Raw genomic sequence first — 15704 nt, 5'->3', positions numbered from 1 at the left:
AGTGTTCAACACCAACCAAATAAATACAGATCTAGGCTGACTTAGTGACGTATCAGTCATTAAAAGCCAAATCACGTTTTAGATTTGCATGTTATCGCATAGGCTCGTGTTCCCATTCTGAATAAAATTCCCGTTGAGAAGCGTGATTTCCCATTACATTAACTACATCCTGGCTTAGTTGACCAGCCATTGACAAGCTGATTAGAAAATATTTTATATCCATTTTCACTGGGTGCTGAACTTTGCAATGTCCCTCATATTTGATAAAGAAGCCACAGCTACAGCTTCAAGTCATGTCAATTCAGAATGGTGTCACTCCACAATAGAAAATAAAAACAAGGAAATTTTAACAATACACTAGTTCTTTATTAATGTTCTCCTTGAATGTAAAGTGACAAAAATAATATGGCAAAACTGTGCAGTACATGTAGCACCAAATCACATGTAGTACATGCAACTATATCTACCAAGTGACTTTGGACTGAATATCAGAAATCACGCTCAAGCTAACAAGATAAAAAAGTTTGTGTCAGACATTGATTTCTGATCTATAATTTTACATACAAGAAAAAGATTCATCCTGGTGTTGGTGGTAGGATGGAAAACATTAATTCCATCATTATTCATGTAGTTATTCATAAAGAAAACAGTTCAGGGATAAGTGAATATGTTTAAACATTTAAAGTTAATCTACTTCAAATAACCTTACCTTTATATATAGAAAATACCCATTATAATGATTTATGTAAACATCATAGACACAAACATAGCCAACAATCTCAGTTATTTTTGACCCATCCAACACATATCACAGAGCAATTGGAAACCACTAAAACATTCCCATACACTTCCTTTTCACAACCTTTGTACATTTTTTTTGCCTCACACGATTTAAACAAGATAATACTTTGCTAAGTTAATGTGGATATGGATTCACTACACCCCCCCCCCCCCACCCCCCAAATGGTTGATTTTTACATTTGCTCAAGACTGTGCCTTCTGGTTCCTGTTGATAAAACTTGTTGTAACAGGATATATGTGTATGCATTAACTTATGAAGATCTACACTATATTGTATGATCATCTACACTGTATGAAGTTCTGACATAATTGTACCTGCAAATTATCGTTTCACAGGTTTTTGTTATTTTTTATGGTTTACATTGAAGGCAAATATAAAGAGAGTGCATGTGCTGTTACATATCACCGTAATGATATACCTTATATACGCTGGAGTAATTATCATTACAGGTAACGTACATTTAGTACTACATACATTTATATGCAAGTGATTCAATCTCAAGAATCCAATGCTGAAGTATTTTAGACAGATGATAATCAGATAATCAGAAACAAGTTTTCATTGCAAAGTGATATCTGTGAAAGACGATAATATTAACACTTAAGACAATTTTGCTTAAATTATTGGATTAGGGTAGTGAAACATTGTTAGGTCTGTAATATCGGGTTACTTAACATGTGCATTTATGAGTCACATTGTCTGGACATTCTTTTAATTAACAACAAAGACTGTATAGGTTTTTCTGTAAATATACATCTATAAAGTAAAACACAAGTTTTGCTACACACACACACACCCACCTGCGCACAGTTTTAACAATACAGATCCTCAATATGACCAAAATATTCAATCACATAAGATAAATTGTGTATACAAAAGCTTGGTACATGTAAATTCCTTTCACACGCAAGCACTGTGTAACTCGCTTTGTCGTAGGGTTTCCTCCACCCACATGATCTAAACAGCAGATTTAAACCATCAAATTTCTGCAATACTTTTCAGAATATTCTAAACCTGCATTTACAATTCTGACATGCAGTGGAAGAACATTGCCAAGGCTAAAGAAGTCCTCAAGAAGCCATTACAAACATGAACTTTACACTATACATATGTTATAACAGCCAAAGTCATATGCCATTTAGCATTGTTTGGTGAGTAAATGCAAATGTACCACTACCTTTAACTGTTCCCAAGTAACTGATTTATGGAATCCAGGTTACCAAATGCATACAAGTATGTAAATTTCTTATATACGTGTCCCTAAACTGTGGTACCCTATGATTAATATGTTTAAGCAAACCAATGGGATACCGGTAGAAGTCCAAATGGTACATTTTAAGTCTTTTTACTGATACTGAATATCCCATTGCAGCTTTGACAGGATGTCTGTTACAGAGAGTTGACGATATCCATCATCTATGCAACATGTTTCATAATAAAATCCTTATTTCGTGCATCTGCTGAGAGAAGCACAACTGCCAGTGCTCCATTACATTATTAATGAATGTCCAGGTGGTATAACAGTCTTAGAATTCCTTATGAGGTTGGTATATAAAGTCCTATGCACAGCACATTCTATGCGTGTCTGTTTAGTTTCACATGAAACAGCCACCAAATCATATAATTCTCGGGTTTTACTCTGTAATCTCTCAATTCACAAGGCTAAGTATTTTATGGTTCAGAGGATTCTAAAGAAGAAGGAAAGAGCGAGAGAAAAGTGATAGTGTGTGGCCAAGGTAAGCATATAATCTCTGAGCAATATTCTTTATCACTAAACTTTAACACTTTATAAGACCTGTCTGTGCTAGGTCAAGTAATGATATAGATGAGTAGATCTAGAATTGTCATGTACATTTTCCAAGTAAAAGTATTTGAAAATCCTGTGGCTGTCAAGCTAGTGGAGGAATCGGATGCTCATTTTCTGTTCAACATCAACACGTTCCATGGCCTGCAAATAGATATACAACGGGGCGTATTTACATTCAAATGTACAAAAATCACAAATGTCACAAAATGACAAAGGTACCTCAAAACAAGTTTAACAACGGATAATTTCAACAACACAAAACAACTATATCAGGACAAAAGCAACTTACAAGTGAAATTACTGTATTTGACCTAAACATTTGCTCAAAATAGTACATTTTTGAAGGAAATAAATTTCATTACTTCACACTCTTAGACCTACATTTCTCTGGTAGGATATCATTCTGCCATCCAAACACACCTCAAAATGCCTTTTTCACATGAACAGAACTCTCAGAATCAATCAAAAGGAGTAACTTAAACATGGGTGAATTTCATGTACAGTACATTTCATGTCAAAATATAGGCCAAATACAATAAGTATATACAATGCCATTCCTGTGAAAGTTTAGATATACCGGATGGAACAGATATATGTACAACGTACTTGCCAACATAGTTCTGGCATCAGTTTCATACAAGCCTACTTAGTGCTAAGTAGCCCTTTAATAGTCGAATGCACTGTCATGGTAATTAAGGGCTTACTTAGCTAAGTGGGCTTCATGAAACTGGAGCCAGGTCTTGTTATTTACTACATGTCATAATGAATCACTCAGTTAAAACATATGCATGATCTTCGTATAAAAAAAAAAATGGGACGTTTGCGTCAATTAGACTAAATTAAAATTTATGATTTTTTATTCTGAGGGCATGCAATTGTAAAAATTGAAAGAGGAGCGTTGATTTAGTACACTTAGCATGGAGAATATCAACCTACCGACACAAACTCTTCAAATGAGATGTGCTGATCTCCATCTTTGTCTGCCTCAGTGATGGTTCTGTCAGCGATACTCCCTAACTGTTCCTCTGAGATGTTTGCTCCTACCATCATGTGCAGCACAGCCAGTAGCTCATCACGTGAGATCTTATCATCACCATCCAAGTCATACATCTTAAAGGCAACTGGAAAGAATATTGACCTATATACATGATACATGTGTTACATTTCACTTGCCATATTAGGTGTCCCATCACAGGGCCTGTACATGTACATGTATGGATAGCATCTGACTTTCTAGTTGGCAACACTATCAAAGACTTGCTTGTTAAATGTCAGAAAGCGTCTAATCTTATACATGAAAATCTGGAAGTCATCTTACATCAATGTCTGAATGTTTCTTAAAGAAGTCATATTAGGTCTTGTGCTGAATAATAAGGATATGTCTAGGACATTTACTTAAAAATGAATTAGCCACAGACAGTGTTCCACCAAAACATGAAGAAACACATTATGAAAATGTATAATTTGGATCAAAAGTTAGTATTGTATGCAAAGTTAACATTAAGGCATGAAAATATCTAGAAATACACTGAAAGTTCGTCTTCCTGGATGCTTTTGTGTAATAAATATTTTGCAAAAAATAAAAATGTCTTACACTTCAGTTTCTCTTCTCTTGTGTTCAGTTTGTTCTTTTCCTGTGCAGCTTTCAGAGGTCGAAACCTTCCTAAGACTCTCAAAAACTGGCGGAAATTCACAGAATCATCCGTTCTAGGAAAGAAACGATATACTGCAATGAACAAGTGTACTCACAAGATATTCCTGAAAGAATCAGATTATGATAAAAGTACTGAATGGTGAATACCGTGGTAATATTGACTAACTTTCTAAACTATGATCAAGCCTGTGGATATTATTATATACATAGATTTTTCTTCAGACATTCACACAACTATAAGAAACCAAATATCTCAGCCACATGTACTTTTCCATCATGCTCTGTGATGTGACCCACCACATATATGTTACTATCAACCAGGCTGATTACTCAAATGTCCTCACGTCATTTCATCTACTGTTAAAATCCAAATTTTAATGTCAATAACATACATTTTTATCTACGTACAGACAGACGAAACAAGGAAATTTTGCTTTATAACAAGATTATACTTATACAAATTGTAAGTCAAGCTTTTATTCATTAGCTGATACCACTTTGTTAGTTGTTTATGAAAAAGTTGTCATGTTATAATTTTGAAGAAGCTTCTCTCATGCAGGATTTAGTTCAGTCTTTACAACACATCATTCACAGGCAAAGATCAAAGTTGTAACAGAGCGCAACCCACTTTTTAAACTCTCCTGCACATACACAAAAAACTTTATGTTAATCCCAGGGTGGACATGACATACGGACTGTCAAGCAGTTGTGTTTCGAAGGAAAACATCACAAATTAAGTTACATTCTTCTACAGATTTTCTGCAGCATTTAAAACCTGCACTGCAATACACAAAGTCACAGTCTATTATGTGGCAATTTATAGCATGCCAATGTTTAAATATACTTAGAGTTAGATCCTGCATGTGAGGAAGTTTCCTGTATGTACATGTTTTTGAATACATGTATACTGTGTGAGGTACAATAATCAGTTATCAGGCCAGGATGTGACTTAGCCAGGAAAGCAGGGTTATGCTGAGTAAATATTGAGTTAGGAGCCCGACCTGGATCTTGAGCCAATGTTGTTTTAGCCTCACAACTGTTACATGTACAGGACTGCCTGAAAAGCTGATTACAGTAACACTCTAGCTCTTACCCCTCATTGAAAAAGGCGTGTACAATTCTGTCCCCAAGTGGATTAATGGCTAGCTCAGGTATGCGCAGGAAGTCCTCACGACTGAAACAAACCACAGTTAATGAATGTTAGTATTTACAATAGGTCTTGATGAGTGACACACCAGGAAATGTAACAATTTACAGAAGTTACCTATATACATGAATATGTCAATAACAACTATGCAGTTTTCAAAAACATAGAAAATGAAAAACCAATTTCATCATCACTGTCCCCCCCCCCCCCCACCAATATAACTGTTGTACTTACACACATATGTATTCATCTAAATTTAAAATGTATCTTTCAACCTGTGTGAGTTATGGCCCAGGCAAGGAGACGTATAATATTCTCCGCATAAAACAGATAGTTTAACTCGCCAGCTCATGATAAACCTACAAAGCCTGACACTAAGCACAATTTAATTTACCAGTTAGAATTCATTTCTTCATTCACTGACTGACAGCTTTTCAATGCCTTACTCCAGAATTTTATTTTTCTTCTTAGTTCAAATGGCTGAACAGTGCCTGTAGAAAATCAATGACCTTTAGCTTACTGAAGAAATTTACTGCCATATTAAAGGAAGTTAAAAGAAGCTGAATGTAAGACTGAACAAACAACTCTACACACACTATTAATCTCTTATTGTCAACATTGAGGCCCCTACGAATGGTGACAATTCCCTGTAAAAGGCTGGGTTTAAATCAACACATCTTCACTTCTTCACTAAACTTAATTACGAAAATACAGAAGATGCAGAAAACCCAAATATACAAATTTATTTTATTGAATTTGCCAGAAATCAAGGTTTTGCTTCTGTGTGTTTCTTCATACATTGTATATACCTACAATTTCAATGCATGGGTTGTACACGGATTTTCCATTCCACAATTAACATTATAGATGAACATCAAATTTAGTCTAGAATTAAGAATTTTGTTCATTCCCCATTTCTCCAGCTTTCACTGTTCTTGGGGCATCGATGCATTCCTGCATAATTCTAAATGAGACTCAGTACAGACAACTGGCATTTCACAAGTATGATATACATCACTAGTAGTGGGAGAGATCTCCATGGCCGGGAATTGATCTAGTTAAATAGTTTGGGCACCACTGTCATTCATAAAGCCGTAAGTTAACTGTTTTGCCATTTTTATACATGTACATGCATATGCAAATCACTCAAAGATATGAAAATTTTTCTGACACCCAAACCCTTTGGACAGGTTCAAAATTGTATAGATCAGGCTCTCCAGCCTGTAAGTGACCATCATCATAAAAGTGAAAAGAAAACTCTCACCTCAGTGATCCATTGTTTTCCTTATCCAAGCTTGTAAATCTACTGTACAGTCGTACAATCTGATTGTGTGAAACTGAAAATGAAGGAAGACTACAATTCAACTGAAATATATACATGCAAATGCACGGTTCAAATCTGTACCAGTACATACTGATATTACCCACACCAATAATATACATGTATAATATTTGTATTCAGGGCATAATCTACTTCTGCTACAGTATTCTTTATCCCAATTTGCAACCACAAATATCACAACTGTGGACTGGTTTCCGATTCCCAAAACATACACTTTTCAGATATTCACACATTTTCCTTGTTTGGACAATCGGTGACAGATGCATGTGTAACATGAGAATTAGAGGTTTGAGAACTTGATTTTGGTTAAATTAGCTATGCATTCACAAGTTTTTATTTAAAGGGGAAGAAAATTTAAATATGAATCAAATACCACTGAAAAAAGTATGCATGCAGGTGTATGCCATAAAATAATTCTAATATGTACCTCAAGTTGATAAATTATAAATAAGGTCAGCGTCAAAATCTGCTGTGGGCGACTCCATTTTGCCTAAGAACTAGTCCTGAAGTTTTCTGTGTTAGGAGGAGAAGTGCAGTTCATACATTTCCCGTAGAACTCTTCTTCCCCTAAGGTAGCGAACAGTACAGTTTGTTTTCCGCTTGACGATTGGGAAACCGGAATGTTGGACGTAGGTTTCGAGTTTACAAAACCAAGCCGGCAGTTTTAAGGACTCTCATTGACTGAGACGAAACACACCCCCAGCATAAATTACAGGGTTTTAAAGATGGAAGACACGATGGGCTCAGTGATTTACGCCAGCTTTGAAGTTTTCAGGCTTTACGTGTATGGCGAGGAAAAATCAGAAAAATCGCAAAATTATGCAGCAGGCACCACCAGATAGAAAAAAATGTGCTCTTTTCAGTCTATAGTGTCATGTTTTTAAGTTTTCTTCTCCTTTAAGGTATGTGATGTAGGAAAGTCAACAAGTCAACTGTAAAGTGCATAAAATACTCAGATCCCTGCTACAATTTTCCTCCAAATGTGCAGTTTAAATTAAAATTTCCCCAACGGTCAGCCCACTGGCCTTTTCCCAATATGTGTGGATTATGCCCAGAAATATGTTCAGTTTGTTTTCTTCTGTAACTTGGTTTATGTTCATTGTTGTAGGATTTGCAGGAACAAAAACTTCCCATCAGGTTGTTGGTAGGTTAGCCCATGTGTGTTTGATTACTTACACATGCATGTACTTCAGGTAATATTGTTGTAAATACTTCTTCGGTTATTATTAATGACAGTGACTTCTAGCAATCTGATGTTTCCAAATATGAAGGGGTTTCTCCAAAACTTCATATAACTTTAAATAGTTTCTTTTGTATGACTTTTCACAACTGTTGTGAAAGTACATGCATGTGTCCCCATCTTCTCTGCATCCAATATCTGTCAGGATGTCCAAAAGTACCAGAAATCTGGGAATCCTCACACACCTCGACAATGTAGTAATCATTGTAGAATTTTGAGTAATGAAGGATTTTCAGCTAGTTTTCCCATATTTTTTTTTATAATGAGCTCAAACGCTGTCTTGTCACCAGAGGTTCTTTTGAACTGCAAATATTACTCATATGTGTGGGGTGTATCTCATTTTCAGTTTACAGAACAATTTTTTGAAATAACAGAATACATCATTGTGAACTCGGTGCAGTCAAGCAGCTGAAAGTCCACTGTTAATGTAACATAAATGAAATATTAAGTTCTTTTAATTTTTTAGATACCAACTCTCTTGTGCCTGAGCTTACAACCTCATACATAACATAATAATTGGCATTTTATATCCATAACTGACCACAACACTTTATTACAAAACATAAACTGACAAAGGGTGAGTACTTACATCCTGTTTCTTCTTGAATTTCCCGGATTTCGTCCTCTTGGAGTTGAATTGATCCGGCCCGATTACCCATTTTAAAACTAATTAAGTTGGCTCCAAATATCTCCTTAATTTGTCAGTAAATGATGTCAATCCCTTACGGTCGCCACAAAACCTTTACACTAACCTGTAAAATAGAAGGACGGGGGAGAGAATGTGTTAGACACTTCCTCTTTCTTGTCCGGTTGCAGACGGAACTGTCATCACCTAGCGCCTTCTAGCGGCCCAGATCGATCTCTAGACTCTAAAAGTCACATTTAAATTTATTCTGAAAAAAAAAAAACAACAACAAATAAAATAAACATTTATGGGGCGTGCGAAAGTCTACAGTAGTTTACACCATTTATTAGACTAAATTATTTTTTGCCCAATAACTTTTTTGTTGAAGCGTTTACTAATTTATTGTTCGCGAGTTCATACGTGACGCTGACGTCCGAATAAAACGTATAGTTCAGATTTTCACGCGACCAATGCATATTCTCTCACATGTTACGAAAAAGGAAGCTCATGCTTTGGTGAGTTAACTTGGTAAGCGTGCAGTACATTTAGAGTCAACTAATATGCAGAGGAAATCTGCTTTTATAACGTGCGTTAAAGATAGGCCTATGTGTGCATATCTGTATGTCACACATGGGAAAGTTTGTTCGTGACATGCCAAAAGTCGATGGTTTACACCAGGCGCACTAGTTATTCCTAATTCAGCGACCCAAATGATCTCTCTGTTTACTTAACATTCTGACATTTACCTTGTCGGTCTACCGACCGAATGAATGTCAGAAATACAAAATATGGACGTAGACTGGTAGTACATTTAAGTGTGAGATGTGACATTCGTCAGAAAATGTGAATATATATTTTTGACTGCTCATTTGTCTCTACTCTACACAGCACAACAAGCCCATCAAAATACTCCTCAGTAGCACACAGTATAGGCCTTATACAGACCATATCAAGACTACGCTAATTAAATTCATTCTAATGATATAGCATTATCTTGTAAGACAATGGCATGGACATGAACATGCAGAACGTTCTTACCATGACGCAAAACAAACCTTGTGCATTCTTTTAAGGTGCCCTACCCACATTTTTGGGAATTTCTGACAACAAGAGTTTCAAATTAATCATCCAAAGTTTAAGGTGTATGGTTACATTTCTTTACCTGTTTAATATGATAGTAACTATAATTTTTTTTTCAGAAATCTCAAATGTGGTGCCCTGCATTAAAACATGAGTGTTGCGTTACAACAGACAATCATGTATAGGAGAAATACAAAGAGATGTGCATGTTTTAGCCCATGCCATTGTGTTTGAACATAATTAGATTAATGTTAATTTCTGGTGGTTTTAATTTATATATGTGTATTTGAGTCTTTCATTATTTGGCTATGTTTAGTATAAGCCAAGATATGGTCGAAAGCGAACTTATTGATATCCGCAACCATAAAAATCACCACCATGGTAAATATAAATATTCTTATTATGGCTTTTAACAACAGTCAAATAAAAGAAGAAATCCAGTCATGTACTTTACATTTGGTCCAAAAATCTTAAAAGAAGCACTGCATTAGGCCAATGAGCGTTATTATATATTTATTAATTTGCAAGTAAAATTATGTTTTATTTCCTTACTTCACACAGGTGCATTTGAAATAGGAGATCAGCTGTTCCATCATGGCAGCAATGTACAAGTCACTGCGTGGAGTGTCGGCAGCAAGAAATACATTATGCTGCGTCAAACACAGAGTAACTGTCATCCCATGCTGCGGAGCCACATTCTTTGAACAAGACAAGAAAGGTGGCTACAACACTAAAGAACCCATGAAACTGACGGATATGCTAAAAGAGGGATTCAAAATTCTGAAACCGGAGTTTAATAAATTTAAGGAGGAGATAGTGATCAAGTTGCGATGTGATGGATTTTACTCTCGTTATCACCAAGACTTTGAGTATTTTGAAAGGTTTAACTCCCAAGAGGCTTTAGATTCTTGGGTTGTGACGAGTGACCAGGATCTGCTGGAAGGAAAGAGTTCTGTTAACTTGTCACTCAGCAGACACAATCACGCCTTGTTCTCGGGTAACATTTGCACTGAAGTACCCAAGGACGGCATTGTAAACAAAGCTGGATATTGCCACCTGAGGTCACCCAAAAATATGGTAAGTGTTAGGTATATAGAGTAGAGTGGTGTTTGGTAAATTTGAGCTCTGAATATGACTGTGATGAGTTTTGATGGGAAAGGGCCATCATGGTTTGCAAATAGTTGCAAATATGTAACACAGATTCGAGTGGCATAGCCAAGAGAGTTAGAGTATGACATGCTTTTTAATGACTTGTCATAGTTGTCGAAGAAAATAAACCCATGCCTACATCTACAACTGTCACTTGTACTCAACATTATATTCAAAACACTTCATACCCTATAGACAAATTCCACCAATAAACTCACGTTTTCTCCATTTTCTGAAAGTCTTTACACTATTTTCTTTTTCATCCCCGTCTCCTCTGCACAGCAAGAGCAGAGCTCATTTCAGGCAAGGTACTACACTAAACTACAACTTTTCTGACTGAGCAGAATTGGCTATTACACATTCAGTCATGTATCGCATTGTGACTCAAAAATCAGAGTATCATGTTTTTGAAATGGTCATGGTTTGGTTGGTAAGATGCTTGCCTTTCAATTACTGTGTCCAGGGTTTCCTCCCACAATAATGCTGGCCGCAGTTGTATAAGTGAAATACTCTTGAGTACGGCATAAAACACAATCAGATAAATAATCACTGGTTCAGATGAGTTAGGGGTTTCTTCACCGGCGTTGGGCAGGGAATTTGTAGACTCTGCTTCCTCCACTGTCACAGCTTGTGGTGACATAAAGCAACCAACCACACATGTGCAGCAGTTTGTACAATCTGACGTTCATTGAAGACAACTTGTCTTCCACCTATATGTTTTGCATATCTACATGCCACTAGTGGAAAAGCTAGTCAGTAACTTGCCACAGGTTGGAAGTTTTGCAACTTCTGCAATAATGCAGCATATTATCATGGCAAGAAGATGTTTGTTGTTTAAATACATGACACATGCTTTAGCATATGATTTACCCTCCAAATTTTAGAGTGAGTGAGTGAGTGTTTGGGGTTTAACGTCATACTCAACAATTTTTCAGTCATATGACGACAAAGGAATCCTTAGGGTGCATGTACGTGTAATGTGCCTCCTTGTTGCAGGACGGATTTCCACCGCTCTTTTATTTAGTGCTGCTTCACTGAGATGACTTACCGAAGGCAAGTAAGCCACCCCGCCCGAGCCATTATACTGATACGGGTCAACCATTCGTTGCACTATCCCCTTCATGCTGAATGCCAAGCAAGGAAGTTACAACTTCCTCTTTTAAAGTATTAGGTGTGACTCGATCAGGGATTGATCCTGGATCTACCGGTCCAGAATCCAAATTTTAGATTAAGTGTTCTCTTGAAATTACCACTGGTAGACCAGGTAGACTCAGGTCCATAATTATAAAATTTAATATTGATACTTTAATATTTGGGACTCATTAGACATGTTGGAAGAGGCTAGGCCCATGTTAGTATACTGTGACTGTGTGACACGTCTGGTGTCTTCAGCATGCATTTGAGTGAAGCAACACCATAGATGTGTTGGTCTTTAAATTGACCTGCTACAAGGAGACAGTGTGCTGAAATGTGTTTCTAATTCAAACCCAAAGCTAAATCAATGCATGTGTTTCGGTAAATAGACATACTTTTTAATCTGCAATTTTTGTTTTTGCGTACAGAAATCTTTCCAACGAGAAGAGCCGTATGACTGGACGAGGTACACCCACCTTGTTTTGAGGGTACGGGGAGATGGACGTCCTTACCTGTTCACCATTGGCATCAGCACTTACTATGATGTCACCTGGCATGACCAGTATAAACTTCACCTTGTACACCAGAGGTGGACCTTATTGGCAAACCTCCAAGGTAAACAGTGAACGTACAGAATATCCATATTATGATCATAAAATCATTCTGTTGAAGTTAAAAAATTAATTAAATGCATTAGTTTTCCCTGTGTTTTTTTTTTTACATTAGACTACATGTTTTTTGTCTACTTTAAATGGGCGTTTTCTACAGACTAATATACATATCAGTTTGTATTTAGCGCATCCACTGTTATACATCCGGGACATCAAACATATACTGCAAAAGGACTCCCAGGATTATCAAAACTAATCATTGCTCTTAACAACAGATAGAATCATCACACTGGGGTTCATTGAAGATAACTTGTCTTCCATAGATACGTGTGCATACCTGTATGTCATGTGGTAATGGTTGTCAGTATATACTTCCCAGAGGTCTGGGGTTTACCCTTAGCGTTCCAGTTTTCTTACCATAAAATTGACTGCCATTGTATAAGTGGGAAATTCTTGAGTGTGACATTAAGACAATAATCATACAAAACAAACAAATGAAATAAATAGAGAGAAAATACCTTAGTTCTGTTTGTGTTGTTATTGTGTACTTGCAGATTCCTTTTTCGAAGTTCTTCATGGCATCTAAAGGACGAATACAGGATAAACAGGAGCAAATTCGACTGAACAAAGTCTCATATTTTGGATTAACGCAAGCCGATGGAAATGACGGACCGTTTCAGCTAGAAATAGATTATGTTGGACTGATGTTTGATGAAAATGACAATGAAGAGTTTGCTTATGAGAGTTATGAAGTTACACCGTTTATCGTTGGGACGTGACAGGAAGCCTTCCTAGGTGTGGACCTTTTTCAGATGTACAGGAAATTTACACCTATAACATTGTCTTCAATGTGTGTTTAGTCTGTGATTATTATAAGTGTTGCTTTTATGTGATTTTAGAAGTGAGTTACATTTAGTATTGCCAGACATGTGGGATATGCATGCAAATACATGTAGATATCTATGAATGCGCATGCATGTATGCTTGGGGTTGAAATGTTGTACTTATGAATTTTTCAGTTATATGACGACGAGGAGTCATTAGATGCATCTGTGTCTTCTTGTGGCAGGGTGAGTCCATGCCACAACTGAAATATCATGCCGAAGACACCAGAGATGATGCCCCACCCAGTCACAATATTCTTACACTGGTCATGTTCCTTGCTCTAACCCCTCAGCCAAGCAAGGCAGCAGCAAGCACCATTTTTAAAGTCTTTAGTATGACCCACTGACCCGCCCCGAGTTTGATTTCTGGGTCTTCTGACTTTGAGGGGAGGCTCTAACCATTAGGCCACCAAAACAATCCTGTAGATATCTGTTTGATACCAAATATATACACAATACGTGGATGTACAGTAACTCCTCTGGACTTCATGGAATTATTCACCTACTGATCACCATGTTGTACTAGGTTGGCGAAAAAGCATAAATAATATGGGATATACAGTAAATCATGTATATTTTCGTGTTATTTTTCACCTACTAATCACCCTCCTATTCTACAGGGCTGAGTTTAACAAAGCAAGATACAACATTTTTTTATCGTACATTTGTTGTACAGTATTTTGTACGTCACTGTTACCCTACCCATATTCTGTATGTGCGATTATCGTACATGTACGACATCTTTGTGAAACTGGACACAGTTCTTTTAGCATTTGTTGAAAAATTCTTAGAAATTCTAGCTGATTTACTGAACTCAACTAAAACAACAACACACATGGATATTACCTAGATACTAACGCTTGTATGCCGTGGCTCAGCTGGTTAGTGTGCTAACACATTGTAATGACCCATGAGCCTCTCACTAATGCAGTCGCTGTAAGTTCAAGTCCAGCTCATGCTGGCCTCCACTCCGGCCGTAAGTGTGAAGGTCTGCCATCAGCCTGTGGATGGTTGTCGGTTTCCCCTGGGCTCTGCCCGGTTTCCTTCCACCAAAATGCTGGCTGCCTTCATATAAGTGATATATTCTTGAGTTGGACGTAAAACACCAATCAAATAAATAAATAAATAAATACAGTTGTATGTGCTACATGTACATGGGATACAAAATTTGTTCTGGGCATCAACACAGTAAAATACTCTGAGCTGTTAAGTGTTTTTTCGGGTACCTTGAGAATCAGGGCACTCCAGTTTCCTACACCCTGACAGCTTATGCTGTATTCGACATTAAATGTCGTCCAAAATATTTGCCCGAATCCAGGAGTTCTATTCATGTCAGAACTTTTTTGAGGGTCATTTTGAAGGTAGGAATATACCCTATGGCAAAATTATAATTTATCTTTTCATCTAAAAAGGTTTTTTGCATGTAAAATTTTGAGCCAAATAGGGCAATTCAAATATTCTTTGTTAACGACGTGAAAGACCAAGTTAAAATAAATTTAGAGTGTTAGAGTGTAGGGCAATGATCAGCAGCTAACAAGTCCCACTGAGGAGACAGACTTGATCGTTTCTTATCTGAGTTACATGGCACATTGATGTTTTTGTGTGATTTGGGAATTCAGCAATATTAGTATTTTCAAAGGAATTGCGATCAAAATTAGTTAGTATGTTGAAAATGAGTTTTGCCTTGAAAATATAAAGAAAAGTTTTGTTTAGTGAATGCCTGAACAGCCGACATATTGGTGCAGTCCCATTCTCGAAGTAGGAACTCCCCTCAAGATTCCCCTGATTTATGACAAGAAGAAGGCGACGGCGTTTTGTGTAGTCTTATATGCAGTTCACTGAAGACAGTCTGTTTTCCCCTAATTTAACATGTTACTCGTTGGAAAGTTCGAAAGTTGTGAAAATACGTAGTGAATGTGAATACCGCAATCTCCATTAGATACCTAACGCGTGTAGTGCATACATTGTAGAGTTCTGGCTCAGGGACAATCTGATTAAAGTCAGATCGTATGTAGATCGTTTCGATAGCAAGGTGTTTTTAGCGAAGCGATATACATACGATCTGATTTTAATCAGATTTGGGTTCATGGATTAATTCAGAGATCCTGTGGTGAAGGTGCATACCTTCCAATCGAAAGATCACACGAGGCCTACGAAGGTTCAGTCCCATTTTTGGACATGCAATTTTCTGATTTCCTAATTCGTTGTACTCTTGGCGTGGGTGAAAAT

At 36.9% G+C, this 15704-nt stretch overlaps 2 protein-coding genes across 2 annotated transcripts; one reads left to right on the top strand and one right to left on the bottom strand.

Annotated features, from left to right (window-relative positions):
* Positions 1-331: 331 nt before the first annotated feature.
* Positions 332-8811, bottom strand: LOC135466799 (calcineurin B homologous protein 1-like). Its single transcript, XM_064744491.1, has 6 exons — positions 8582-8811; positions 6675-6747; positions 5357-5437; positions 4204-4316; positions 3546-3730; positions 332-2750 (listed from the first exon to the last, which is right to left on the bottom strand). Exons 1-6 carry the CDS (start codon positions 8649-8651, stop codon positions 2697-2699), a joined length of 576 nt encoding a protein of 191 aa, XP_064600561.1. The 5' UTR covers positions 8652-8811; the 3' UTR covers positions 332-2696.
* Positions 8812-9098: 287 nt separating this feature from the next.
* LOC135468683 (complex I intermediate-associated protein 30, mitochondrial-like) lies at positions 9099-13641 on the top strand. The gene is given in 5 exon segments (XM_064747067.1): positions 9099-9145; positions 10259-10774; positions 12409-12546; positions 12548-12595; positions 13146-13641. Coding segments are annotated over 4 exon segments (894 nt in total). The 5' UTR covers positions 9099-9145; positions 10259-10291; the 3' UTR covers positions 13371-13641.
* Positions 13642-15704: the final 2063 nt, after the last annotated feature.

This window comes from Liolophura sinensis, chromosome 6 (assembly GCF_032854445.1).
Source record: "Liolophura sinensis isolate JHLJ2023 chromosome 6, CUHK_Ljap_v2, whole genome shotgun sequence".
NCBI classification, from domain to species: domain Eukaryota; kingdom Metazoa; phylum Mollusca; class Polyplacophora; order Chitonida; family Chitonidae; genus Liolophura; species Liolophura sinensis.
This window is presented reverse-complemented; position numbering and strand designations above follow the sequence as displayed.